At 37.9% G+C, this 26,784-nt stretch overlaps 1 protein-coding gene across 4 annotated transcripts in view; it reads right to left on the reverse strand.

Moving 5' to 3' along the window:
* Positions 1-26,784, reverse strand: part of CTNNA3 (catenin alpha 3) — a 499,026-nt gene that overhangs the window by 138,053 nt on the left and 334,189 nt on the right. For all 4 annotated transcript variants that reach the window (XM_065638800.1, XM_065638799.1, XM_065638802.1 and 1 more), the window contains one exon: positions 12,042-12,198. In XM_065638800.1, coding sequence (XP_065494872.1) covers positions 12,042-12,198 — 157 coding nt within the window. The remainder of the gene's footprint in view (positions 1-12,041; positions 12,199-26,784) is intronic.

Below are 26,784 nucleotides of genomic sequence, written 5' to 3' on the forward strand. Positions count from 1 at the left end.
TTAAACTAAAAGCATTTCATAAGAAACTTCAGAGTCTGTTTTGCATTTTAGAACAAGAAAAATATTCTAGGGTGATTTCAGTTTACACAGCAGTTCAGTGAGAACTACAACAAGGACTTTCCCTTCCTCCATTTAACCAAACGAACACACACAACACCAAACCAAACACACCACAAACCTATCCACTATAATGCAGATCACATCCACAAGGGGACACACAGGAAGCACTGTACACAGAATTCCACTGCTTACCCATAAAATGGGCAATAAACCCAGGAGGTACAAAGCACCACTGGCACTTGGTCCCACAGAGCCCAGCAGCAGGAACCATCAGGGCCAAGCACCAAGGCAGATTCTCCACGGCAACAGAATCAACAGGCCCAAGATTCTGTGACTTGCACTTATGAAAGCAAAGCAGGATGTCTTTGTGCAGGTAAGTGGCACATAAATAGAGCTACAAGCTGTGCAAGTTTTTAAAATAAAACCTGCATGTGGAATTTAAAGGAAGTACACACATGATCCAACAGTGCATCGGCCTCTGCGGGCTTCAGCAAAGGAAAGAAATCCTAGGATGCTGCTAAATCTAGCTGTAACGGTAGAGATCTCTGATGGTCACCAGCCATGTCCACAGACGGACTTCATTCTACTGTGGCACACAGGAGAGTACTTTAAGCTACAAACATTGTCACTTATTACATTTGATATGGCTTGAACTCATTGTATGCTTTTTCTGATCTGATTTTTTAAATGAACAGTAAAAAGTCGTTTCTTTGTTTTCCTTTAGGGGTTAATAAAAAAGCAACCACAGTTAATAGAAGCAATCTCACCAAAGCCAAGCCCTGGGTTCACATAATACCCATCTGCTCAATTACAACACTCATAGGTAAAGTCCAACTACCATAAATTGAGCATAATTAAAATTAGAGATGAGAGCACTTTACCTACAGTAATTCAATCGCACACACATAAGTGCACAAACATGCAATAACTCCTATAATTGCAGCAATGCACAACTCAAAGTGAAAACGCTTAACGGAATTATTCACGGCTTTGATTAGGTGTTTTTCTTTTTTCTTTGTTATAGCACTACAATAGCAAAACTACTGCAAATATCTGAAGTAGCAAAGTTTGAGATTTTTCAGCGGTCCCCACTCTCCCTGCAATATCCCTATTTGCTAGTAGACATAGGTAGGCAATAAGTAACTTCTTAGGTCATGCTCCTTAAAATCTACTGGGTGGTCTCTATGCAAGCTATTCTGCAATGCAAGGGATATTTTACTCATTAGACTTCCTCCTCTAAGACAACAGTTGTTGCTCAGAGACAATTCTTTAAACTGCAAAAAAAAAGCCCAAGAGAAAGACATAACCCCAGAGACAAAAGGCAAACCCCTAAAGACAACAAAGTAACATAATAATCTGATTAGACCAATTTATATTAAACACTTTATATGTGGCTCGAACACAATTGTGTATCTTAGCAAAAAACAAGTGACTAGTAAAGCATAAAAAGTTCTGCCTAGAGTCGTACCTGAACTGCAGTAACCTCAGACTAGCACCTTCCTTAATGCAGGTTTAGTGTAGGTGTTCAGAAAGATCAAAGCTAACATACATTCCTAAATCACTGAACAAAACCACAACAGAATAAAGTGCAACTGAAAAAAATGCAGAGATGTCATGCACTGTTTCTATTTGCAAGTGGTTCCACTAAATTAGCAAACAAAGCATTAAAGTTTTACAGCCTTACCTGCAATGTACTAGAATATTGCAGAAGGTGGTTGGTTGGGTTAGGTTTGGGGTTTTACTGTGTTTTTGTTGTTGTTTCTGTGTGTGTTTTTAATTTTTTTAATGAGAATGGGCACGTAGGGAGAAAGGAGATTCTAGAAGTTTTAGAAGATAAACTTCAAAGGGAAGAAATTAGAAGATATGGGGGTACGACAAGAAGGAGACAGCAAATTTTCAGTGGAAATGCACAGTACGATGGAACTGAAGAGATTTAGGAATAAAATTACAAGAAATCACGTACCAAATGGTTTCTAGGCTGTGAAATGCAACATTGAATATAACCTTTCAGAAATTGTAACTGAATTTCAGTAGCTGGCATTAAATAAGCTTCCCAGTGCATCTGAAACTTCCAGTGGAATATGAGCGAAACAAGTAAGGGCAAACAGGATTTTACAGAGTTGGAGTCATATTTTTCAAAAGGCATCTAGACAATGTAGGAATTCTCTTTCACTCAACTTTCAAGACAGTTTCAGCACTTCTGAATGTTCTACCATTTGCCTCCATCTACATATTTAGTGACTTTAATTATAAACGGCACCTCTACAAAAAACTCTTGCCCTGTCTAGGCTCATACCTGTAGCAATTTTGTACATGCAAAAACTGCAGGTGATCATCGAAGCAGAGATCAGAGAGAAGACGGCTTTCCAAAGTTTTTGGCAAAGTTGGTACCACAATTCAACAGCACTGATGCCATCAGTATATTGCAATAATTAGTTGAACAAGTTAAGAGTGTGCAAAGGATAAAAATCCTAGGTCTAACACAAGACGCGCTATTTAGTAATGGTGCAAAGAACACAACAATACAGCCTGTTTCCTGACACTGATTTAGTGCAGTGAAGGGCAGACGATGCCAGCAGAATCAGAACCTGTATTTCGGCAGGAAGGCATGATATACGAAGAACTGCAAAACCTATCATGTCTAACCTCCATTCTCCTTCCAGTTGCCTCCTATACAGAAGTTGTCACCCTACTCAAACCAATGGGGCAGCAAGCAGTTCTTTATAGCAGCCGCATCTCCTGGCAATTAACTTGGGGAAAATAACAGCAGTTATTACATGGAAGAAAATCAACATGCCTCAGTCACTCCAGATAAAAGAAGGACGCACAAAACAATTTAAAAACTTGCTAATGAACACACATCAGAAAGGAACACTGAAAAAATTCGTCGTTTTCCCCAATATTCTTTACTGCACGACCAACTGATTTATGGAATGCCAGTATTAACAATTTCTGCAATTATGAAATGACCGGTATATATCAAACTAAGAAATTATTCAGTGTGATTCCAGCACAATGACCCCAGCACAAAGAATAATCCATATTTTAATACCTCCTTCCCTCCCAACCCTCAATTCATCAGCAGAAGAGTGACTGAGGCTGCAACAATGATTGCAATTCCAGTTCGGATGCCAACTTCCTTGCTCATCTGTGACCATCAATGTGAGTCATCACACAGCTCCTAAAAGAACCACGACCTCTGGTTAGCAGACAGAATGCACAGAGCAGGACAGGGTAAATCACGTTAATCACCTCTGGTGCTCAGCATCCTTCCCTCGCAAAATGTCATCAATTAATTTAAGTTAAAACCTAGGCTATTTTCACCTTGAAGTTTGCTGCTTCTGTTTCAAACAAGAAAAAGGAAGTTTATACTAAAAACTAAATCTTTCTCTTCTCTCCAAATATAACAAAGCGAAGTTACCATCCCCTTCATGTCTTGACCTGTTTCCACCCTCAGACTGTAATGGCTAGTATAAATTATTGTTTCAGATGATTTGAGGCCCCAGAAAAAAAGAACAAAGCAGCACTGGGTACACTATGACACAATCCTGGATAAATGACTATGGAGATATTAAAAGGACAGGCAGCATAAACAAAGTTATTTCTTAAAAAATAACTACTATAGGGCAGAGATAAGGAAGAATATGCAGTATTCAGAGAATATTACAACAATTGCAAATGCACTTGCATATAAGGGATGTGAAAAGTCAAAGGAACTAAAAGGATAGCATGATTTCTTTAAAAAAATTGATTCAGAGTCATTTTGGAGAAGTCTAGGAAAGATCTGCATTTATCTGAGACTGGATAATGCCAGGTATCTACTACAGATTTGAAAGAATAAACTTACAAAGTTATTAGGAACCTAGCTACCAACAGGAAATACATCACACTGAATGATCAAGGGGAGAATTCACAAAATTTTATGTGTAGTCTAATCTCAAAGTTTTTCTGTATTCAGGAGAAAGACCAAATCATCCAGAAGAACAAGTTGACACTCTCCCAAATAGCTATGAATGAGCATATCTCTGTCCACTGAGTACAGAATGGGCGGGGGGGGAAGGAAAGGAAAAAAAAAAACCCACACAGCAGGAAGATTAAGATTAGGAAATGCATTCAACTGTATATTGAAAAATAAATGCTCATCAGATTTTGTCCAAAAAGTAATCACTTTTTTAAGAATTGTTTTTTATTAAGAACAGTTTATGATTCATTAACAAAGACTGGCTTGACTTTAATACAGAGGGAACTATATGGAAAGACTCCATAACTTATGTTCTCTTAAGGGTGAACTTTTGGTAAGATTAACAGAATTGCCTACTAAAACCAATTGTACTCATGAGTCCAGGGCAGTAAGAGAAGAAGGAACTGTACCCAACTTAAATCAACAAACCTCTGCAACAAAACATACCACGGCAATTAACAGACAGCCTACAAGGAACACACACAATGCAGGCAGAGAGTTGAGACAGGGAAGTCTATCCCAAACAGCTCTTCCAAAGGATTTAAAAAAAAAAAAACAACCAAACAAACCAAAACCAAAACACCACACCAAAACACCACCACCACTTAGAAAAGCTTAGAGAAGAAAATTTTTAAAAAGAAATTAAGCTGCTATAGGTTCCAGTCAACACTGACTCTAAGGATCCAGCAGATTTCTGCCAGGGACCTCTTAGAAAAGTTTCCAACAACTCCGTTTCAGTACTACACAGAAACAATAAAGCACTGGGATTTTCTCCCCCCACAGTGCTCCAGTGATACTAGGCTGAAATCCAAGAAGGGGATTTTGCATTTCAGCAAAAACAGGTGACCGTATTCTTAAAGAGGCAACCTACTTTTTCTAAAGCAAATTCTGAAATATCAACATATGGTCAAAATATTTTGAAATATGTTGTTATGTAAATAAGTTTTTCCTTTCTATCTACATAAATATTTCATGTACTATTAATCTACTTGAAAACAAGAAGAGCTTTAGAATAATGTTAATTGCAGTTATTTTTGTATCAAATAATGGTGTGCTCCTATAACTTTCAGTTGCTCAGTTTAGTAAATAATTATAAGCAAACAAATACAAACAAAACGCTTACATAAAGCCTTTCCTACTATAAGAAAGAGTATGCTTTCTGACATTATATATTATGACTTTAACCACAACTACTGCATTACGACAAGGTATCCATTCAAGAAGTCCTAACTTCAACTAGTATCATTAGCTTAGAAAAGCCCTGCGCTAATTCACAGGGCTCAAATATATATAGTTATGTGTGTGCATGTGTATACATACAGAAACATATCTAGATGTACACATACATACGCGTTTTCCAATTCATGTAAGTAGTATGGTGGTTTAGATTTTAAAAGGCAGAGAGCTCCCTTTCTACTTCTCAAACAATGAGTACACAACTGAAAATTTAAACATGAAATATCTTTTTTAAAGACCAATGCAACTTAATAATTGCTTTCAGTTTTTATAAACATCATATTACTGTTGTTTTTCCATATCTATGAAATTACAGGTAAATAAAATAAATCTCTTTTCAAAGTACAGATACCATACCCTTATTATTATTTTGAACTTTGCCAGCTTTTAAGGAAGGCTAAAAACTTTTATTGAAATATATTTACATGAATCTACTTTAGTTGCTCTCAGACGAATCGCATTCTCCTTTCAGTGATGCAACTGAGGGATGGGAATGGTCAAGCAGACTGTTTTTAGATATTATTGCAGTAGATGAAAAAAACTGTAAGTACTGCATTGCTTAAGCTTTGTGGTACATTAAGACCAAAGAAAATACAAGATTTGGATCACATACAACTGAAGAAGTTTCATATGAAATTTCTGCAGGAAATTTGAAGTTTGTCCTGCTCTGCGCAAGATGCTTTAATACTAAATCTCCAGGGTTCTCTTCTATTGTCTTTGATTCTTTGATTCTATTCTCCTATTTTGCCATTTGTACATGCCAAACGATGTGCTTCCTGCTACGCCCCCTGTTTCCTGATCAGCTATTAAAGATCTCTTCCAAGTATAGACACAGCAGTAGCAGCAGGGGCTGCAGATTTAAATCTATAACGTTAGGAAAGAAGTGAAGCTGCATATTTGCTCCCTCTGTGTTACCAGTAAATAACTTCCTTAGAACTGGGCCTTTGGAAGAATGACATACGGTACGTTTCTTTTTTACTGTTTATTTTTGCTACTGTTAAACTGAGGAAGCTTCACTGAAATCAAATAAAAAGTACATGATTATGGCAGGAAAACATGTGCCCCCCTAGTGCTTGTTTTTCTTGGGGCCATAAGTCCATTTAGACCCACGAAAACCGCTTTCTCCAACATTTTTGTGCTAACATCCTATCTTCTGCTGTTTTCCATGAATGTAAAGTAGTTTCTGAAGGCACACGTTTACATTAAAAGGCATCTTCTGTTCTAACACTGTGGTATCTCACTGCATCCCATTATGCTTGGAAAGACTTAACATATTCTTAGGTTCCAAGGAAAGGATTACAAGACTGGAAACGCATTTCCAGCCCGCACGATTTCAGATTTTTAGAGAATTCCTTGCATGCTCCACATGTGGAGTGTGATCTTCTCAATTCATTTCAGGGGGCCAGCCGTTTCCTAGACCTCCTCTCAAAGCCTGTACACCACACCAGCACAAGAGTATAACAGGTAAGTGAACTATGACTCTTCTCCCTCTTGCCAGCAGGAACTGAGCTGTGCCAGTTCTTCAGTTAAAAAATTCTTTCCTCTTGCTTTCTCAAGTAAGCCTGAATAATCTTTAGTCCTATCACAAGACACCCTTAGCAGTCTCGGAAGTCTTTATCTATCTATTCGAGACAGTTCAGTTCAATTTCTGTAAGGAGTTGAACTGGGGGGCACCTCTGTATACACTGTAGCGTATTTTTCTGTTCACAATACTAAAAATGTGAGTAATAGTTAATCTTCTCTGGATGCTACTGAAAATGGATCTGCAGATGTCCACATCTACCACTATCAGTTTAGCAGTAGAAACTGCATGGGGGAGTTACACACTTACCTGAGGCAAACATTTAAATCATTCCACTCACCATCACCCCATTAGGTAAAACAGCAAGTAACAGAACTTCTGGTAGAGAAACAACAAAATGTACATCAGATAAAACCACCTCAAAGTCTAAACAACTTATTACCCATTATTTGGAATTCATTTACCTTTAAAAAAATTGTTCAGTTTCAAGTCTTGATGAGATTATAAGAGTCGAAATGAACTTTGGACAAACTGTATTTCAAGGAGGTATGTGAAAGGGCAGAGAGCAGAGACATCATTACACCAAGAACACAACAAGAAAGGGTATATGTTATTTGTATACAGTGCATGAAGAAGAGGATCTATTCATACATGAGCACGGATGAGAAAAAGACACGAAAGAAAATCTTTTTATGAAAACACAAAACTTCAAATCTGGCGAAAGAGGACCTAACATCATAAGGATTTAAGCATAGTGATACTATAAATTTTACAGACCAAAACTCAGCAAGTATGGAAGGCTAGAGAGAAGGTTCAGTAGACGAAATAATCATAGTTTGGGCAAGGACATTGAGGAGAGGACAGAAAAGCAGCATGGAGGTCTGCCGATCAGGCGCTTCGAGAAGACAACAGAAAGGAAAACCACGAGTCCTGAGAATTTTGTATATATAAACACACTTTTGGCCTTTTTCTTATCTATAATCTTTGTAGAAGGTGAGTTAAGTCTTGGACTAAAAGATCTAACTCTTTTTTTACTAGTTTTCAATCATGTAATAATGTTAAAATATTTATAAATTGCAACTAACAAGAGGAAAACTTACATATAAAACAAGGAAACACCGGCATTTCAGTTTTTCCAACTCTATCCAAAAGATGTATTCATGTAACTTTGAAGGATATTACCACAGAAGAATCAACATTAGAAAATGAACATCATGGACTATGCTTTCAGCCCAATTGTATCAGGAAAGAGACACTTAAAGAGTCGGTTTACAAAAACAGAGTTGAAGACAAAGCTTAAGATTTAGCAATGTAAACAAAATTCTAATCATATCAAAACTAGTTTCCTGGAAATTCATCCATCAAATGCAATACCACATTTCATTTTACTTACATGAATCTAAAAAATTCACATCATCATGATAAATGGACGACTGTACTTGTTACACTTAATGTCAGTGAGTTATAAAGATTAATAGCCACATTCTTCCTTGCATAAATTACATTCTTCCTTGCATAAATTAACTACCCAAAACTGATAAGCTGAGACTGATTCTCTGTTCATAGGAGGTAGAACAGATCTATGAACAACAGTATCCTCATTTATAATGTTTCATAATTGCAACAAGTTTTTCTATACAATTCATTAGCTCTTGCTCCCCTTTATAAGGAAGAGACCATCATTTAAACCGGCTATTCGCAATCAGATCTCTTTTTCACTTGTAAAGACCCGTTTTCATCTCTTTTTGTCTTCCATAGTGCTAGTTTTCTTTTGAACACGGTATCACATACAAATAAATACAAAAAATAGAAAACAACTGAAACAACAAAAAAATCCAATTTCATGAGGACAGGTGAATCTGGTGAGACCAAGACACTTAGAAAAATAATAGCATTACTAGCACATACAATGAACGTAATTAGTTAGCACCTAAAAAACAAACAAAACCCCCACAAAACAAAAACAAACAAAAAAACCCAACCCCACAACAACACAACCCACACCACCACCACCACACACACCAACTTTTAGGAGCTCACAATTCACCCTTTTTGATCTGCCGCAGCGTTCTCCTTCCCCAGAGCTACATCAGAGGAGTACACCTAGTACACCCATCACACTGGCAGAGATGCAGTTTTCCTGTATGCACAGGTTTTGTTTCAGCCACCCCCGAAGTGGCTTGCAGCGGCACAAGGAGATGTGTTCACTGGGAGCTCAGCTCCTTCCCGTGCTCTCAGCTATACCTCCCTCATTCAGATATTTCAAGGACAGAACCATAACATCTGAGAACCAAAAAACACAGGGACTAACCCACTTGCTACCAAGCTCTGCGCAACATTTTTGCATTGACTTTAATGGGAGTTATATTGTACCTTAAAAACATCCCCAGGAAAATTACAGCTGTAAGTACTGAATTTACCCTTCAAATCATCAGTAACTCAGAATAACTCATGTTAATAACGTAATTTTATGGAATGACTTGCCATCCAAGGCCTAGGTGACACTGTGTGAAAAGCAGATACATAATGTAAAGCACAGAGTAGGTATTCCCAAGTCATCATGTTTGGGAAGTAGATTTTTTTATTTGATAGAAAAATTTGATGTATCAATCACTTGGAGATGCAATTTAAAATAGATTTTTAAGTGAGCAATCCTGCTGTATAATTTAGAATCCTGAATCATCAGAACTACTAGGAAAGGTGTGTTTACTGTATTTACAAAAAAGCAGACTGTATTTTTGAACATGATTTTAACACTACAGGTCTGATCACTTCCCTTGCCAACCTGGAAGATGCAGTCAGGGCTGCAGACTCTGCCATTCAACTCAAATGTGTCTGACTCCGAGACGGCACAGTGTCAATTTTGAATGAACTATGTTATTTAAAAAACATCCCCCCGTCGGCCATATGCCCATGTTCACATGTGCTGTAGAATACTATTTTCTGCAGAAAAAAACAAATCCATTATAAATCTTTTCTTGTATTCCTTTCATCGCAGATGTGACACAAAATGCTCAACGTGCCATCTTCTATCAAACATTTAACTTTCCTATTTAGAGCAATACGTGAATGTTTTACTCTCTCAGAACACAGTAATGGTGCTAATACACTGAGGAGTAGATGATAGTGGTTTGTACCGTTCCTTATTATTAGCCATAATAATTACGTCTTTGTACATGAGCTAATAAGAAATCTTCCCAAAGCAAGTAGGTGACACTGCCATAAGGAAACATATACTCAGCAGATCACTTAAGAACAAGCATAACACTTGAAGTTAAAGAAATTAGATTAAGAGGTGCCAAAAGCTTCTACCAAAGCTTACAAAAGATGTTTTACACATTGTTTAGAGCAAATATGTGAATGTTTACTTACTTGGACCTCATGATATTTAGGTCTACACATCATTGCTACTTAAGTTACACTTTCTGCCTTCACTTACTGTGAAATATTGTCAATCATTCACTGTGCTCAACCAAAGAATATAAAATACACCCAAAAGCTGGGACTCAACTCTGAAAAGAGTAGCTGCCCAGTGACAGGTTTCTTTTTCCCCTCAATTATTATTGGAATGTCTAACTTCATTCTTCAAGACCAGGACACTCTGAAATGTGCCATTTAAATAAATCGCAGTTGTGTAGTTAAAAAAGAAGTATTTTGCTCAATGAATTTGAAAGAAAAATTTTCAAACTCATGAGATTTCATAGTAGGTTAAAGAGATTTATGTGTTTCATTCATTAGCAATTGACTTGTTTCTTCCATTTATTAACAACTCCAGTGATACCTGCAGAAATTTCAGTTTCAGTCCAACAGGAAAGATTTGCAACCTCATAGACCCTATCAGCAACAGCAAGGTTGATAATTGGCTTCTATTAAAGGCTAACTTAAGGGAAACAAAAAATATTCCTCTGGTTATGTTCTTCTGTACTAAGATGCTGAGATACACGTAGGAGAGTAGCTCGATTTAATCACCGATTTGTACTATTTGCTCTAAATTGTACATTCGGACCTAAATCACTTACTAGGTATACCAAACAAGCACTGTAAAGCAGGGAGAACATCCACGCTGCGACGAAAAGTCTGTACTCAGCACTGGCAGGCCCACTGAACAGCCACCTCCGCTTCCCGTTTTTTTGCTCTGTAAAATCCACATTCCGATTTCAAGAAAAAAACCACTGCTCAGTTATGAGGAGTCCAGTCCAGCAGCTTCCAGTTACCACAGTAAAGATGATATTTTTGAAGATATACAATAAGCTTTAGAGCAACGAATATCCAAGCTAAGTTCCCTTTCAGACAAGGGTCCACTCTCATGTTTAATGAGCAAAGAATAATTTGGCAAAATGAACTTAGACCTGACTTCACTTACAATGGTTTCAAACTACTGGCATCTGCAGAACTACTCATGTTCTGTATTGCTGCGTAAAGCAAATAACCCTAACAAATGAACTTAAGACCAACAGAATGCCCAGAGCAAAATGGGTAAGCTCAGGGCCCACTGGCCATAAGGAAACACAAAAGTTAAACCACATTTATTGAAGATGAGACAAGTTATTCCTTCCTGTCCATGTTACAATAACTTAAGAGAAGTCAAAAATACAGAATTGGAATCTTTAAACCACAAGAAGTAAAACAACTGTTTTATACTTTAAGTGGTGAAGACAGACACTGCTTCAGTAAATAGCATTTACTGCTATCAAAGGTCTCTTCAGTGAAGAGATTGTAAGTACACTTTGCTTTTTGCTTTGTATTTTAACTGAAAATTCTGGAAACGGTGCAGTGTATCTTTTTGGTTTATGAGGTGTTTAAATACACCAACTTGAAAAAGTAGCCCACATTTCCCATTTCTGCATCTATCACAGGAATTACTGCGGGACCAAGTTCCAGAGTAACTGGAATACAGAATATTGTGAAAATCTCCTTTTTTATGTGTATGCATACTGATATGCATTTCTTTTTCTAGAAGGAAACTTTTCAGAACTGCAAAGAGGATTCTGAAACTTTGAGCTAAAGGAACCTGTGAGATGGATAAAGGTACGCACTGTAACCCAGCCATCCTGCTTGAGGCACCTAGTTTGTTCGAACAACTTCTACTCAGCTATACGTTGTGCAGAGTAGAAACACCTACTGTGGGGGGGACATTTTCAACAGATGCAACCACTTCACAAAATCTTATAAAAAATAATCTTCCAATGTTTTCCTTTTGAAATGTTATTAGAAGTTTTCAAAGAATATAAAAGCAAAATCAGATTCTGAAAATTATCATACCTGATACAGCAAGAAAGTCATCGATACTTGTTATATCATCCACAGCTTCAGTAAGAACATGGACGTGATTCTCCCATGTACTCCTATACATCTCCATGGTGCTCTTTACGACTTGACTTTTTGGTCTGGCAGCAAGAGCTAAAGCAGCATTAATAACCTGTATCAAAAAAAAAAAAAAAAAAAAAAAAAAAAAAAATCACAAACCCCAACATCTTAATAATTATGTCTTCAGAAATAAAATGCTACTTTTTACTTAAAATTGCAGCGCAGCATTTCTGTTCTCTAAGCAAAAGCGTTGCTCAGCTTTTGTTTCTGTTCTCAGCATGAATATAATTCAGATGCTGCTTAGGCTTTCATTTTAGCTTCATCAATTAAGACATTAATAGAATAGGACCACAAAAATTCCAACGTTTTGGTTTTAGTTGGAGAACTCATACTCTTCCAGTTTGCAAGATATCAGGAAGTTTTTATTTATATAAGGCAGCCACTTATCAGTACGGCATACACCACTTCAGTTTTGCGCTTAAACTCTTTAACACCTGTTACCACACAGCTTATTGCAGAGTATCTTGACTACAAGAGAGAGTATCAGTCTCTGTCGTGTGAAAAGGGAAGGTTTTGCCAGGACAAGATACCTCTTTTTAGGATCAGTGGCATGGGACATAACAGATACTACGTCTGTATAAAAGTGGCAGTCTGATATTTCTAAAACAGGCCTAAAAATGCTGTGTGCACAGGAAGAGGGTAGATTCCATCTCTCCCAGAAAGAATAATTGCAGATAGAAATACTGGATCTTGAAGTGATTACTTCCACAGATACCTCTTCAATCAGTTGATTAGCTAGAGGGCTTCTTTTCCTCATACAGCTTTTTGTTGATGTTTTATCTATAAACATTATCTAAATTAAACTAATACATATCTCAGGTAGAAGCTGAACATTAACCTTATACTAACCCTTTTTTCCCTTCCCATATTGTGTATTTATCACAGGGAGAATGGTTTTCAGAAGATGAAACACGAGATAAAACAAAAAATGGGAAGAATAAAAACAATGCAGCACACTAATCCCCAGTGCTGACAGTATACATTCATGAAACATTTTCAATATCACGGCACTGTAATCAAGGCATTGAACCAAAGAATAAGTAGGAAACTCCTTGTCCTAAGTCCATCTGATGTTTCTTTACAATAATAGCAAACTACTCCACATGCATCATGAAAATAAAAAAAGAATCTTTAAATGGCAGGAAGGGAAAAAGACAAAAAAAGAACACAATTTAAAAAAAATTTAAAAGTTTTTAAAAAAACCAAACAACACCATACCACCACCTCAACTTCTTGCAGGCAAAAAGCCCTCTATTTCCCATAAGCTCTCTAACTCATGAAAACAGTAATTTGCTTAAGATTAAAAATTAAAATATTGAGCACACTAATTGCTGAACTGAGGAAGACCACACTATTATGTCATCTGATGCATAAAATAGCACCAACATGCAGTATCACACTAACATACCAGCATAATTTAATGCATATTTCTGTAATATAGGAATTGAATTATCATAAGGTTGTTACTTAATTTTAAATAATTGCATAATAAATATATTTAAACAGTTGTTTAATTGTTGTCTGAATGTAACCCATCAGGAGCCACACCATCCCAAAATTACTATTGAATTAGTGGCAATCTACACTGCAGAACCTTCCTATTCTAACATCTGCTAAGATACACGGAAACCACAAAGTACACTGAATAAAGCTGAAGTTGTCACCTTCCGGATTACTAATACCCAAATTATTTAATTCATTATATTTTCAGCTTTTTGACAATGAATTTTGCCTTCCCACATACAGCAAAGCATCCTGCAGCTACCTTGAAGAACATGCTATCAAACTACCCATATTTAGAAAATAATTTAAAATTTTACTGAAGAACTAAAGCAAAGAATGAAGTTAATTCTGATTAAATGCAAGACACACATGCTATAGAAAAATGTGCTCAACTGTTGAGCAATTACAGTCTGAAAGTCTTGAGTCTGATCAGTATTTTTTTAAGCTGCACAGCTTGTTGTTTTAAAAGTATCTGGTGGTAATCATCATCACCACTTGATCTGTACTTCTGATAATATGGAATACTCTTTAAAATAATAAAAAAAAAAAAATAAAAAGCACCTCAAACCCCATCACCACCAGCTATGGTTTCAGCAGTTTGTCTGTGAAATGATTTTTTCAATTCTAGCTCACAAACCATACAACACACACATAATGAAGTCTAAAGGCCATTTAAAAGAAGTCTGATTTCATACAGTATCCTTAAAACAAAGCCACAGACTTCTAAAATAGTAGATGCTACAAGAAGGTGACAGAACAGTGTTCTAGCCAGGCCAAGTAAGGACACGGAACTGACTACTCTCTTTCCTTTTCTGATTATATTTTGGTTTATGGTAAGCACAGAGTTTTCCCCATAGTTTTCGGGCATGCCTTCGATATAGACCCTTCATTACATGTTGTACAATTTTATTTTGTTCATACTCCAGATCTACAAAACCTGCAAAAAAACATTTTTCAGTTCTATCACCTGGCAGCAAATCTGTCTTGATAGTATATGACCCGACCCCTAAAAGAAGGCATGACATTTATGTCTCTTACATTAAAAACAATCCCAATTCACCACTCCCAATTATTGTTTTGTTTGTTTGGGTTTTGTGGCCTGTTTGTGCTTTTTTTTCTTTGGTTTTTTGTTTTGTTTTGATTGATTGTTTTTAAATGCAATTGCCAGGAAACGTATATAATTAAAATAATGAATGCACAGAAGGTGCATTATATTTTCATTTGTAAATAACATTCCTTTCTCCAATAAAAAGCAGGAGAGAATCACAGTAACTTCCAGAGATATTAGAAGAAAAGCTCTCACTAATGAATGTTGAGTGCAGCTTGGAACACTACTAAAATCACACATCATTTCTACTATTTGAAAAATAGCAGTAGTACAGCAATGCTGACACATATTAAAAGGTTGATCATTTATACTTTGAAACCCCAAAGACACCAGCAAAGGTGCCTATGTCCTCTATGCATAAGCAAACTACCATAACACACCTGCCTACATTCCCACACACACCACTCATTTGCAGCATCACTTCTCTGGAAACGTAGAGTCTCTTCCCGCAGACTTCTCTTTACACTTTCATAGTCAATTCTTCTGGCTTCTCAAATAAGTCAACAGACCACTCAAAATGCTTAAGGCTTAAATCTCCATTTATGTACATTGCTTCTACTGAAGGCTCTGCAAGCACAGATTTTTTTTTTTTTCTTTTTTGCAGAGAGTTAAAGCACAGAATTTATGAGCTCATTAGAGTTCATTTTTAGGAAGATAGGCATTCAGCATTTTCCTCTGTTATAGTACTACCTTTGGCACTAAACACACACTTTGAATAAATACTTCAAAGCAGGCAATAACATACTATACTAAAGCCAGTCTCAACTGACTCCCTGTTTCACTAGTAACACAAACTACTTCCTTTGTTTATTAAAACAGATGCTTAAAATTCAAAAGGTGCAACTATAAGCAGTTATGAACTATGCTTCAGATCACCTTTTCAATTTTGTTACCATATGCCTCAGGACCTGTGGTGATTAAGTCCACTGTTACAAGTTTCTACTGGAATGAAGGTGCTTCACCAATAGGATCAAATGGCAGGCTGGTAGCCAAGATCTCTGAGCTCTGCCCACAGGTGTGAGGCAGCTGGGAAGGGGGGCACAGATGGCACAGACGTTGACTGACATCCAGACTGATCAATAAGAATATTCCACACCATTAGATTCATGCTTCATATTTAAGGAGAGCTGGTTTTCCCGGCTATGGAGACCCATTCCTGTTGTGCTCCATTTCAGTTGAGTTCTCTTTGTGAGATCTCTTTGTTTGGCCATTTGCCCTGCTGCCGTTTTGCAGCAGCCTCTGGGCCTTCCTGCCTTTTTCTCTCTACTCTCTCTCCAAGATCGGCTGGTTGGGACCCGGGCGCTCGCTCTCTTCTCAGGACTGGCTGCTTGGTGCAGAGTTTGTGATGAATTGCATTAAGTATCTTTTATTTTATAGTCTGTTTCTATTTTATATATGTTAGTAGTAGTAGTGGTATATCAATATTATTTCGTTATTTTATTAAACTGTGTTCATCTCAGTCTACGAGTTTCTCCCTTCCAATTCTCTCCCCTATTGGGGGGGTGGGGAGTGAGCAAGTGGCTATCGTGGCTGTGATTGCTACATCGGGTTAAACCGTGACACAAGTGACTTGGAAAAACTGTAATAAAAAAAATCTCACACATGAACAGACAAACTAGATAAGGAAAGGGCCTGCACTAATACCCTTTGCTTTATCGCCTTTAAAACAGACTGAGCTTTCAGTTCCTAAGAATTATTCCCCAAGCACAGACTGGAAGTACAAGGCCTTCTCATTAATTAGCAATTTTATCCGCAAGACATGGAAAATAAGGAAAAAAAATATGGTGACTCAAGACTTGCACACAGACTATGTTTTTACAACAATTCTGCATTTGGTACTTCAGGAGTTTCACTTCTGGTGACAGGACACATCACATCCTTCAGAAACATTCTGTGGAACAAAAACAACCCTACCAAGCTTCAGCTTAGTGCCGAAAGGTCTTTGGTTGAAAAGCAATGCTGCCTGTGATGCTCTTTCTATATGAAGTTTAGACTACACGAGCAGAAAATTAAATGTAGTAATAGTGGATTTCATACATATTTTTAAGTAATATTAGCAGCTTAACCATTTTAGGAATTAGTAGAAAACTGTTTCCTTTGTCCTTGAGACAAGACTCAGTATTTTTCTTCGAAGGTACAAGCCATACTGATAACCATTTACACTTACGTAATTCATCTTACGCTACCTTAAGCTTTGTTTTCATCAGCCAGTACACAACAGATCATGAGAAAGAAGAATAACTTCAGTTAAAACACAGAACAATAATTTATAAAGCAGGCCCAACAGGAACCACAACAGCAAGAGGCAACTGCCACTTTGCTCATCCAACCAGCGTAACACAATGCTGCTCAGTAAGATCCGTCTCATGTTTGTTTGAATCCTGTTATCTGATTTTTTTCTTCCATTTTAGGAAGAAGCTCTGTTTTTTATTAAGAAATGATATGTGTGTTCAAAATCCTTGAAATACTTGAACATCACTAATATTTTGATGTTCAGAACAGAATTTAAGTAGAAATTACAAAAACTTGTGAAGCCACATAGAAAAAAAACAAGCATCCATCACATGCATGATTTAGACTGTGGTATTCTCAATATGGTTTAAGAAACCTGAACAGATACACTATCACACAAGTAAAATTGAGTTTTTAAGCCCTCTTTTCCTGTGAAAGAAGAAAAATTAAAAAAAACCCCACCCATACTTCACGGCAGCGCTCTCACGTTCTTACCAACAAGAGACCAAGATAAAAAAGTTTTAGCCAACTTCGTAGGCTTCATGGAGCTTAGCTTTTCTACATCACTCCAATTATCATTTATGGTATAAATTTATCATTACCTGAATTGAACTCAAGAAACAATGAGAACAAAACTAATCTGAAGTCACTGTTTCATCACTACGTATCTAAAACGGGGTTATAATTTGTTGCTGGTCAATTAAACATAGCCTTACTCTAGAATATTACAGTGAATTTAGGCTGCTCTAATTCCATCATTCCCTATCATTATTTTTTTCCCAAAATGTTTTATTTCTGCACCACAAACCTCATGGTTCAGGTAAACATTACTAGAAAGCTGTTATTCCCCCTGCTCTACTGCTCCGGCATATCACCGAGAGCTAAATTAATAGTTTTTTAGTATCTCCTTGCACTTCTGAGCACAAGATAGCTGAGGACAGCATTTATTGTTATTACTTCTACTGCAGTAACATACATATGTCCTCATCAAGTACAGGAAAAACCATACTCTATAGTCCATTAGATGAAAGCCAGTTTAAAGAAGTTAACAAACAATAACACAAGTTTATACAAGTTGAAGACAGAGCAAAATGATGACAATAGTAAGATAATCCTCATATCTTCTAGTAACTAGCTTCTGAGCAGCTGATGTCTACATAAAAATACAGGTAAGCTAACATGAGATTTGACGCACACACAACAGATGCAGCTTTCAGGGAGCTACTGCAAAACACATTAAAATGAAAAACACAACACAACAAACAAACAAACCAACCCCCCCACAAGAACAAAAGGACACAAAAGAAGAATAAGTGCAGAGTTGGAGTAACATTACAAGTGCTTTGATCAACTTTTTCATTCAATAAAACAAGGAAAAACCAATATGATACGGCAGTGACTACAGCAGAAGAAAACTAGGAATTTATCAGAAATAAAAACTGTTAGTCTGACAAAATCAAGAAAGCCTTTATTAATTCTTTGGGCTTTGTCTGGTGATTACCTTCTTTGCAGTTGAACAGGAGCTGGCTGCCCAGCTTTACCTCCATCTGCACCTCCAACAGATGAATTTCCAACAAAATCAAGTGGGTAGATCCATCAACTTGATACAGTAGAGCCAAATTCAGTCAAATATTTCTCCAAGGTGGTAGAGAAATTTACCTCTGAGAAAAGAAGGGCCAATTCTGTCCCAGTGTAAGTTAACAAAGTGAAGTTGGAGGAGCTGAAGAGCTCACACCAGGAGAACATGGTTTAGCAATCAAATCAAAACAGGAAGAAGTATAGCTTTAGGAATAAATATTCTCAAACCATTTTATTCATCTGGGAGATTAGTAATAACTCATAAGACTACGTGTACTGACAGTCGAAGTTAACTGTGTATGAATTCAGGTGACAGGGGGGAGAGTGCCTTTAAGCCTCTCTCATTTATATCTGAATTCTCGGACATCCATTTTATCTCAATTTAACCAACATCTGTAACCAGCCTTTTAATCACCTACACATTTCTGTGCCATTGATATTCTTATAATCCTGCCTGTACAGAAGACTGCTACAAAGGTGTCACAGTTCCTCTGATGTACTAATGAAGAAAACTTGTCATTATCATACTGCTCTTAAGAATTACCCTACCAGAATTATTTCACTGTGTTTTCCGTATGCAGTATCTTCTCCAATTACATGCAATGATATCTCAAAAGCAGCTACCACATTAAAAACAAGAATTTCAGAAATGGGTTTCTGAAATGAGAGTCTTTTCTATTCAGAACTCATTTCACACTTTTCAAAACAAGATCTTTGGAGTCCCCACAAAAGAGGCTTCTGACACTGAATTTACATTTCTCATTGTTTCACTTCTGCCCCTCATTTTCTCCACTGGCCATGCTATGCCACCTTTACACACACTGAGCAGTAAACAAAGCTACAGTGCTTACAGCGACTAATATTTAAAACAGATTAGCAAAAGCCACAAACTCTAACCAAAGCATGGGCAACTTTGCTCTTCAGACTTCACTGCTGAGTAACTGACTACTTCATCCTCTCAACTTCAGGCTACAATGGCGTGCTTCATTTGCTCTGCATGGCTGAGGGGTTCATCTCTAAGGGAAAGGCACGGATAACTACACAGGACAATAAGATCTATACAATAGTATGTATATGTGTGATAAAATACAAGGAATTTGTTCATTAAAGTCCCTTTGTTGAAATGTTTTGTTATTTGTTTGTACTTAATGAGCAGTATGGAAAGTCGGGTTTTTTTTAAAACCAAGGGTGGTGGGTTGTCCGGCTAGAGAGGCGTGTCAAGGTTATTGCAAAGTCACAATGACGACCACCTAGCAACAGAAGACACATGCGCAGGAGGGACGACCCAAGTATATAAAAACTGACAGAACTCGCCACGTGTTTCGCGCGCCACTGTTAAGGAGGGCTGCCCAGCGCTGTCTTTGCTTATTGTAGCCTGCTTCTATTTGGCAATAAAACTTTAATTGTTTAAGTTAATTAGAGTCGAAATTTATTACAATTTGGTGCCGTGATTCGGATAAAGGAATTTTCAGTGGCAACTCCTATGAGGGGGGCGCCCCGCTCTTTCCTTCTAAGCGGCCCTTGCAGGAGCCTTCCACTGAATCCTTTACCGACGAACACTTCAAATTTGCAATAAGCAAAGTAAAGACCGGTAATTTCATTAATGAGCGGTAGTCTCATTAGTGAAGGACGTCCCGTAAACTTTGTGCACGAAGACCCGAGTGAAGACGCAGGAAGCGTGAGTATAGGCCAGTTATCCACTCGGTTGGCGCTGGGATTCCTGAGATACAGAGACTGAGACGTCCAATTGCGGACGAAGCGAGTGCGGACCCTCCAGTAGTGCAGTTCTCGTAGCCCGCGAGGGAGCGAGTCACGAACGAGGGGAGCGTTTGTGTGTGTGTGAGGGTATCTCAGAAGATGGGACAGAAGAAGAGCAGGCCTTCTGTTTCCATAAAAGGGGAACCATAGGGAAAGCTGCCCTCAATTCCCCCAGATAGTCCATTAGGATTAATGATTAAGTACTGGGAAGATTACCCTTCTAGACAGGGTAAGAACAAAACGAAAGTGATATATTATTGTATGGAAGTTTGGGGTGGTAAAGAGATTCGCAGAGATCATCTTTATTGACCAGTTTTTGGGTCATTTGAAGACTGGGTTTTTCAGGCCCTGAACATTTATGTTAATTCAAAAGAACCATTCAGTCAGGAAGAAAGCAAATATGAACTACTATGGATAAGATCAGAAACTAGGACTAACTTATATCTGTTAAAAGAAAAGGGGGGTGAAGTGTATGACCGCCAAAAAAAAAAAAAAAAAAAAAAAAAAAGGCAAGTGGAGATTCCAATAACACCTCCACCTTATGTGCCACCACCACCACCTCCCGTACCGGTTCCCGACATACTCCCTTCAGCACCGATCCCAGAAAGTTCAGGAGATAATCAACCCACAGGACCAATCACCCGTAGTAAAGTAAAACAATCACAAAGTCAGCTTTACCCACTGCGAGAAATCGCGATGGGAGGACCACAGGCTGGAATGGGATACGTGGCAGTTCCCCTTAATTCCGGAGACGTCAGGGACTTTAAAAAAGAAATGGGAAGCTTGTTAGAAGACCCACTGAGGGTAGCAGAGCGAGTTGACCAATTCTTAGGGCCCAATATCTATACGTGGGATGAACTGCAGTCAATAATAGGAATACTATTTACTGCAGAAGAGAGGGGGATGATTCGAAGGGCCAGTATGCAAATTTGGGACGCACAGCACCAGCAAGGTCCTGCAGCCGATATAAAATGGCCGCTGCAAAGACCTGATTGGAACAATCAAGATCCAATACGTAGGGGTCATATGGAGGATTTGCGAACTGTAGTGGTCCAAGGTATTAGAGAGTCCGTTCCAAGAGGTCAAAATATTGGTAAAGTGTTTAGCGAATACCGAAAGAAAGAAGAAACACCCATGGAGTGGTTAGAGAGGCTCAGGAAAAGCTTACAATTGTATTCAGGAGTAGATCCCAGTACCCTCGTGGGGGAGGCGTTATTAAAAACACAATTTGTAGCTAAATCTTGGACAGACATTAGAAAGAAGCTAGAAAAACTGTAAGATTGGCAAAATCGGGGTTTAGATGAGCTACTAAGAGAAGCTCAGAAAGCATACGTTAGAAGGGAGGATGAGAGAGAGAGAAGAGCTGCACGAATGATGGTTGCGGCAGTTAGAGAGGGTACAGCTCAGCAGGGGTGGAAACCCACAAGATGGGGAGCGCCCCCGAGGAAAGAGTTTAATCCAAAACCAGGAGATCCTAGTGATGGGGTTATAGTAAAACGAGGTGAACCAGTAGAATGTTTCTATTGTGGGAAGAAGGGACATATAAAGCAAAATTGCAGAAAAAAGAAAGTGGATGAGAGAATGTTCAAAGCAGAATAGGGGTGTCAGGGGCTCTTCTTGCTGGGGACCCAAAAAGGAACAGAGCCCTTGATAAAATTAAAAGTGGGACCCCAGCAACAAGAAATTGAATTTCTCGTGGATTCTGGAGCAGAACGTTCCACTATACAAACTCTACCTGCAAGATGTAAAATATCTTCCAATACTATGCAAGTAATTGGGGCAAAAGGGGAGCCATTTCGGGTCCCTGTTATAAAAGATGTAATCACTGAAACAGACACTAAGATGGGAGTGGGAGATTTGCTTTTAGTTCCTGAGGCCGAATATAATCTTTTGGGGAGAGATTTAATAATTGAATTAGGCATCAATTTAGAAGTAATAGCAGGAGAAATTCGAATAAAACTATGCCCTCTCAGAGTAGAGGATGAGGATAAAATCAATCCTGAAGTGTGGTATACAGAAGATTCAGTTGGGAAATTAGACATAGCACCCTTTAAGGTAAAAATCTCTAGTCCAGATGTACCTATTCGTGTAAAGCAATATCCAATATCTGAGGAAGGTCGAAGGGGACTAAAACCAGAAATAGAAAGATTATTGGAAAAAGGTTTACTTGAATCATGTATGTCTCTCTTTAATACCCCCATTTTACCTGTAAGGAAAAAAGATGGGAAATGGAGGTTAGTACATGATCTAAGAGAGATAAATAAGAGGACAGTTAGCCGATTCCCTGTGGTGGCAAACCCACATACTCTTCTAAGTCGATTAGGTCCAAATGATCAGTGGTATAGTGTCATAGATTTAAAAGATGCTTTTTGGGCTTGCCCGCTTGATAAAGCAAGCCGGGACTATTTTGCCTTTGAGTGGGAAGATCCAGATACACATAGAAAACAACAATTACGATGGACTGTCCTACCCCAGGGGTTTACGGAATCACCTAACTTGTTTGGACAAGCTTTAGAACAAATCCTACAAGAATATGAACATAGCTCAGAAGTGACATTAATACAATATGTAGATGATCTTTTATTGGCAGGACAAGATGAAGAAATAGTTAGACTAGAAAGTATCAAGTTATTAAATTTTCTTAGTCTACAGGGGCTTAAAGTATCAAGACCTAAACTCCAGTTTGTCGAGCAAGAAGTGAAATATTTAGGCCATCATTTAAGTAAAGGGACTAAATATTTAGATCCAGAAAGAATAAACGGGATCTTGTCCTTGCAACCCCCAAAATCCAAACGACAAGTAAGACAAATATTAGGACTAACAGGATACTGCAGACAATGGATCGAAAATTATACAAAGAAAGTACAATTTTTGTATGAAAAATTAACACAGAATAAATTAATACACTGGACAGGTCAAGATGAGGAACAATTTGATTGTATAAAAAGGGAACTAATAAACGCCCCAGTGTTGAGCTTACCAGATATACATAAACCATTTGACCTATTCACTAATACAGATGCGGGAACTGCATATGGAGTCTTAGCACAAGAATGGGCCGGACATAAAAAGCCGGTAGCCTATCTATCCAAATTATTAGACCCTGTTACCAGGGGCTGGCCAACGTGCCTACAAGTGATAGTGTCAGCTGCGATATTAGTAGAGGAGGCACAGAAGATAACATTTGGGGGAGAACTACACGTTTTAACGCTACATAATATAAGAGGGGTCTTACAACAAAAATCTGATAAATGGATAACAGATTCTAGATTATTGAAGTATGAAAGTATTTTAATTGAATCTCCCAAGTTAACCTTAGAAGTTACTTCTTTACAAAACCCTGCACAGTTTTTATACGGAGAACCTAGTGAAAAATTAATGCATGACTGTTTACAAATTATTGAGGAGCAAGCTAAGACCAGACCTGATTTAGAGGAAGAAGAGTTGCAGGAAGGACAAAAATTGTTTGTGGATGGTTCTTCTCGAATTATTGAGGGAAAGCAAAAGTCAGGATATGCTATAATAAATGGAAAAACTAACAAAGTTGTAGAATCAGGACCATTGAGTCCCGGATGGTCAGCACAAGCCTGTGAGCTGTATGCCGTCTTAAGAGCCTTACAACTGATAGGCCAAGGTAGTGGAACTACATATACTGATTCAAAATATGCATTTGGAGTAGTACACACGTTTGGTAAAATCTGGGAAGAACGAGGATTAATAAATTCTCAAGGAAAAAGCTTAATACATCAAAAATTAATTACACGAATTTTACAAGAAGTATGGAAGCCTAAAGCGATAGCAGTAGTCCATATAAAAGGGCATCAAAAAGGTTTAAGCCCTACTATTAGGGGTAATAATCTTGCAGACGAAGAGGCAAAAAGAGCAGCTCTGTTAGTAACAACGAAGGTGATAAAGGGTTATCTTGGGAGTTATTAGATCCAAAGAAGTTAAGAAAAGATTGCCCAAATTGTGGAAAAGGCACGGAATTAGATGATGATTTTCCTTGTTACGAATGTTGGAAGGAACATAATGTGGATGCTACACCCTGTAGCTGCCTTAGAGGAACTAAAAATAAAAGATGTCCTAGCCATGGATATGCAAGCCTGTATGTATTCAGTAACATAGAAAAGGAGAAATTCATAAAATTGGGGGCAAAACAACAAGGTGAGCAATGGAAACTAGAAGATGGAAGAGAAATAATGCCAAAAGTAATTGCAGCCAATATAATGAACAAGCTGCACAGTATTACACATTGGGGAACACAGGCATTAGTTGATCCATTTGCTACAAAATACGCTTGTATAAGGGTATATAATATAGCTAAAACTATTGTTGAAGGGTGTCTAATATGTCAGAAAGTGAATAAACAGCAGTTAAGAACACGGATTCCTGGCAGTAGAGAGCTAGCACACCGTCCCTTTTCAAAAATACAAATTGATTTTACAGAGCTACCAAAAATCAGACGATATCGTTATTTGTTAGTGTTAATAGATCATCTTACACATTTTGTAGAAGCTTTTCCAACAACCCGAGCTACCGCCCGCGTAGTAGCAAAAATATTATTAGAAGAAATAATTCCCCATTATGGAATAATAGAAACTATCGATTCCGTTAGGGGCCCACATTTTGCATCTAAAATAATCACAGAAGTTTCCCAAGCCTTAGGTACTAATTGGCAATATCATACTCCATGGCATCCTCAGACTTCAGGTAGAGTTGAATGGATGAACGGAGAGATAAAAAAACAATTAACTAAATTAATGATAGAGACGAAAATGTCATGGTTAAAATGTCTACCCCTAGCATTATTAAACATAAGAACTCAGCCAAGGACAGATCTTGGAATTTCACCTTTTGAAATGTTGTATGGAATGCCATTTGATTTAGAAATGCCTCACGATCACCCAAAAATAAGTGATCTTAAGATGCAAAATTATTTAGTACAATTATTAAAACGGAGAAAATATCTCTGGGAGAAAGGACTAGTGACACAACGCCTGCCCTTAGATATGAAAATACATGATCTAGAGCCAGGAGATAAAGTGCTTATAAAAACATGGAAGGAAACATCACTAACCCCTCAATGGGAGGGACCTTATGTTGTCTTACTTACTACAGAAACGGCTATCAGGACCGCCGAAAGGGGATGGACACATGCCAGCCGAGTTAAAGGCCCGGTCAAGACTGATGCATGGACCGCGGAACCTACAGAAGATCCCTTAAAAATTAAATTATGAAGGCAGTAGATGGACTTATCAAATTGTATCGTGCAAGTATAAAATAACAATAATCAGACTGTTATGTGTGCATATTCCCCCTTTTGCGAAGACTTTAGGGTCAAATGCATAAATACAAATTGTAATTGTTATCCTTTTGTATGTTTCAAATGTATACTGTGCCATGAAGATTGACAGCTGCATTGTGCAGGAGGTATTTCCCCTAGGGGAAAATGTAATTGATGTTATGATAAGAAACAAAAGATCACAGACCAAATACTAAAACTTGAAGTACGCATGCTGCAGAACCACTATAAGGGGAGTACCGTATCACTCTCCGATAATCAAAAACCATAACTGGGAAGCATATAAACAGAGGTGTAAAAAGTAAAAACACTCAGGGTCTCTTGAAGACTATTCTTGCTGTCGAGAAGATGGTTTACCCCGTGGCTTGAAGCAACCGAGTCGACGGGCGAGGCAGAAGAATAAAAAGCAGTAGAGACAAAAACCTGAGCGGGATTACACCAAAGTGCCGGCCGAGCTACCACAATGCTAAGCAGCAAGCCCAAAAATTGACAGAAATAAAAAAAGGAATAAGGGAAAGCCGAAAACAATGCAACCCAATCTGGTACACTTCTTTAACGTTACTATTGTTGCTAGGTTATGGAGAAACTGCACATAGACCATATAGATGGAGTTTAATAAGGTTTGAAGATCAGCAAATTATAGCCCAAGAAACTGTAGTGGGGAACCCCAGCTTTAAGGCAACACTGTGCCAACTGGTACCCATAAACCCGTGTTTAGACTACATAGATTTTTACTTTTGCCCTAGTTCTAACCCAGGAAAAGGATACTGTAACCATCCTAGCTCGTACTACTGTGCTTATTGGGGATGCGAAATGATAGTGTCAGGGTGGTCCCCAGGGGGAGGAAAAGATAAGTTTCTGTCTGTAGAAAGGGGACCTATAAATGTGTTCCTCCTAAAAAGGATAGGAGCGGCGGATATAGTCCTGCGACACTTGGAAATTGCCTATATATATATAGTAATGTATCTAATCCTACAGATCCCGCCTGGTTATTAGGAAAAATGTGGGGAATAAGATACTGGGAACCTGGGAAACATAGGGGAGGTCTTATTTTTATAAAGAAAGAAACAGCAGAACAAACTCCTCAAGCAATAGGCTCCAATGTAGTAATTACAGGGAATTTGAAAGCAAGAGAAACATCTGAGACCCTCAATATA

The sequence above is a fragment of the Caloenas nicobarica genome, chromosome 7, assembly GCF_036013445.1.
Source record: "Caloenas nicobarica isolate bCalNic1 chromosome 7, bCalNic1.hap1, whole genome shotgun sequence".
NCBI classification, from domain to species: Eukaryota; Metazoa; Chordata; class Aves; order Columbiformes; family Columbidae; genus Caloenas; species Caloenas nicobarica.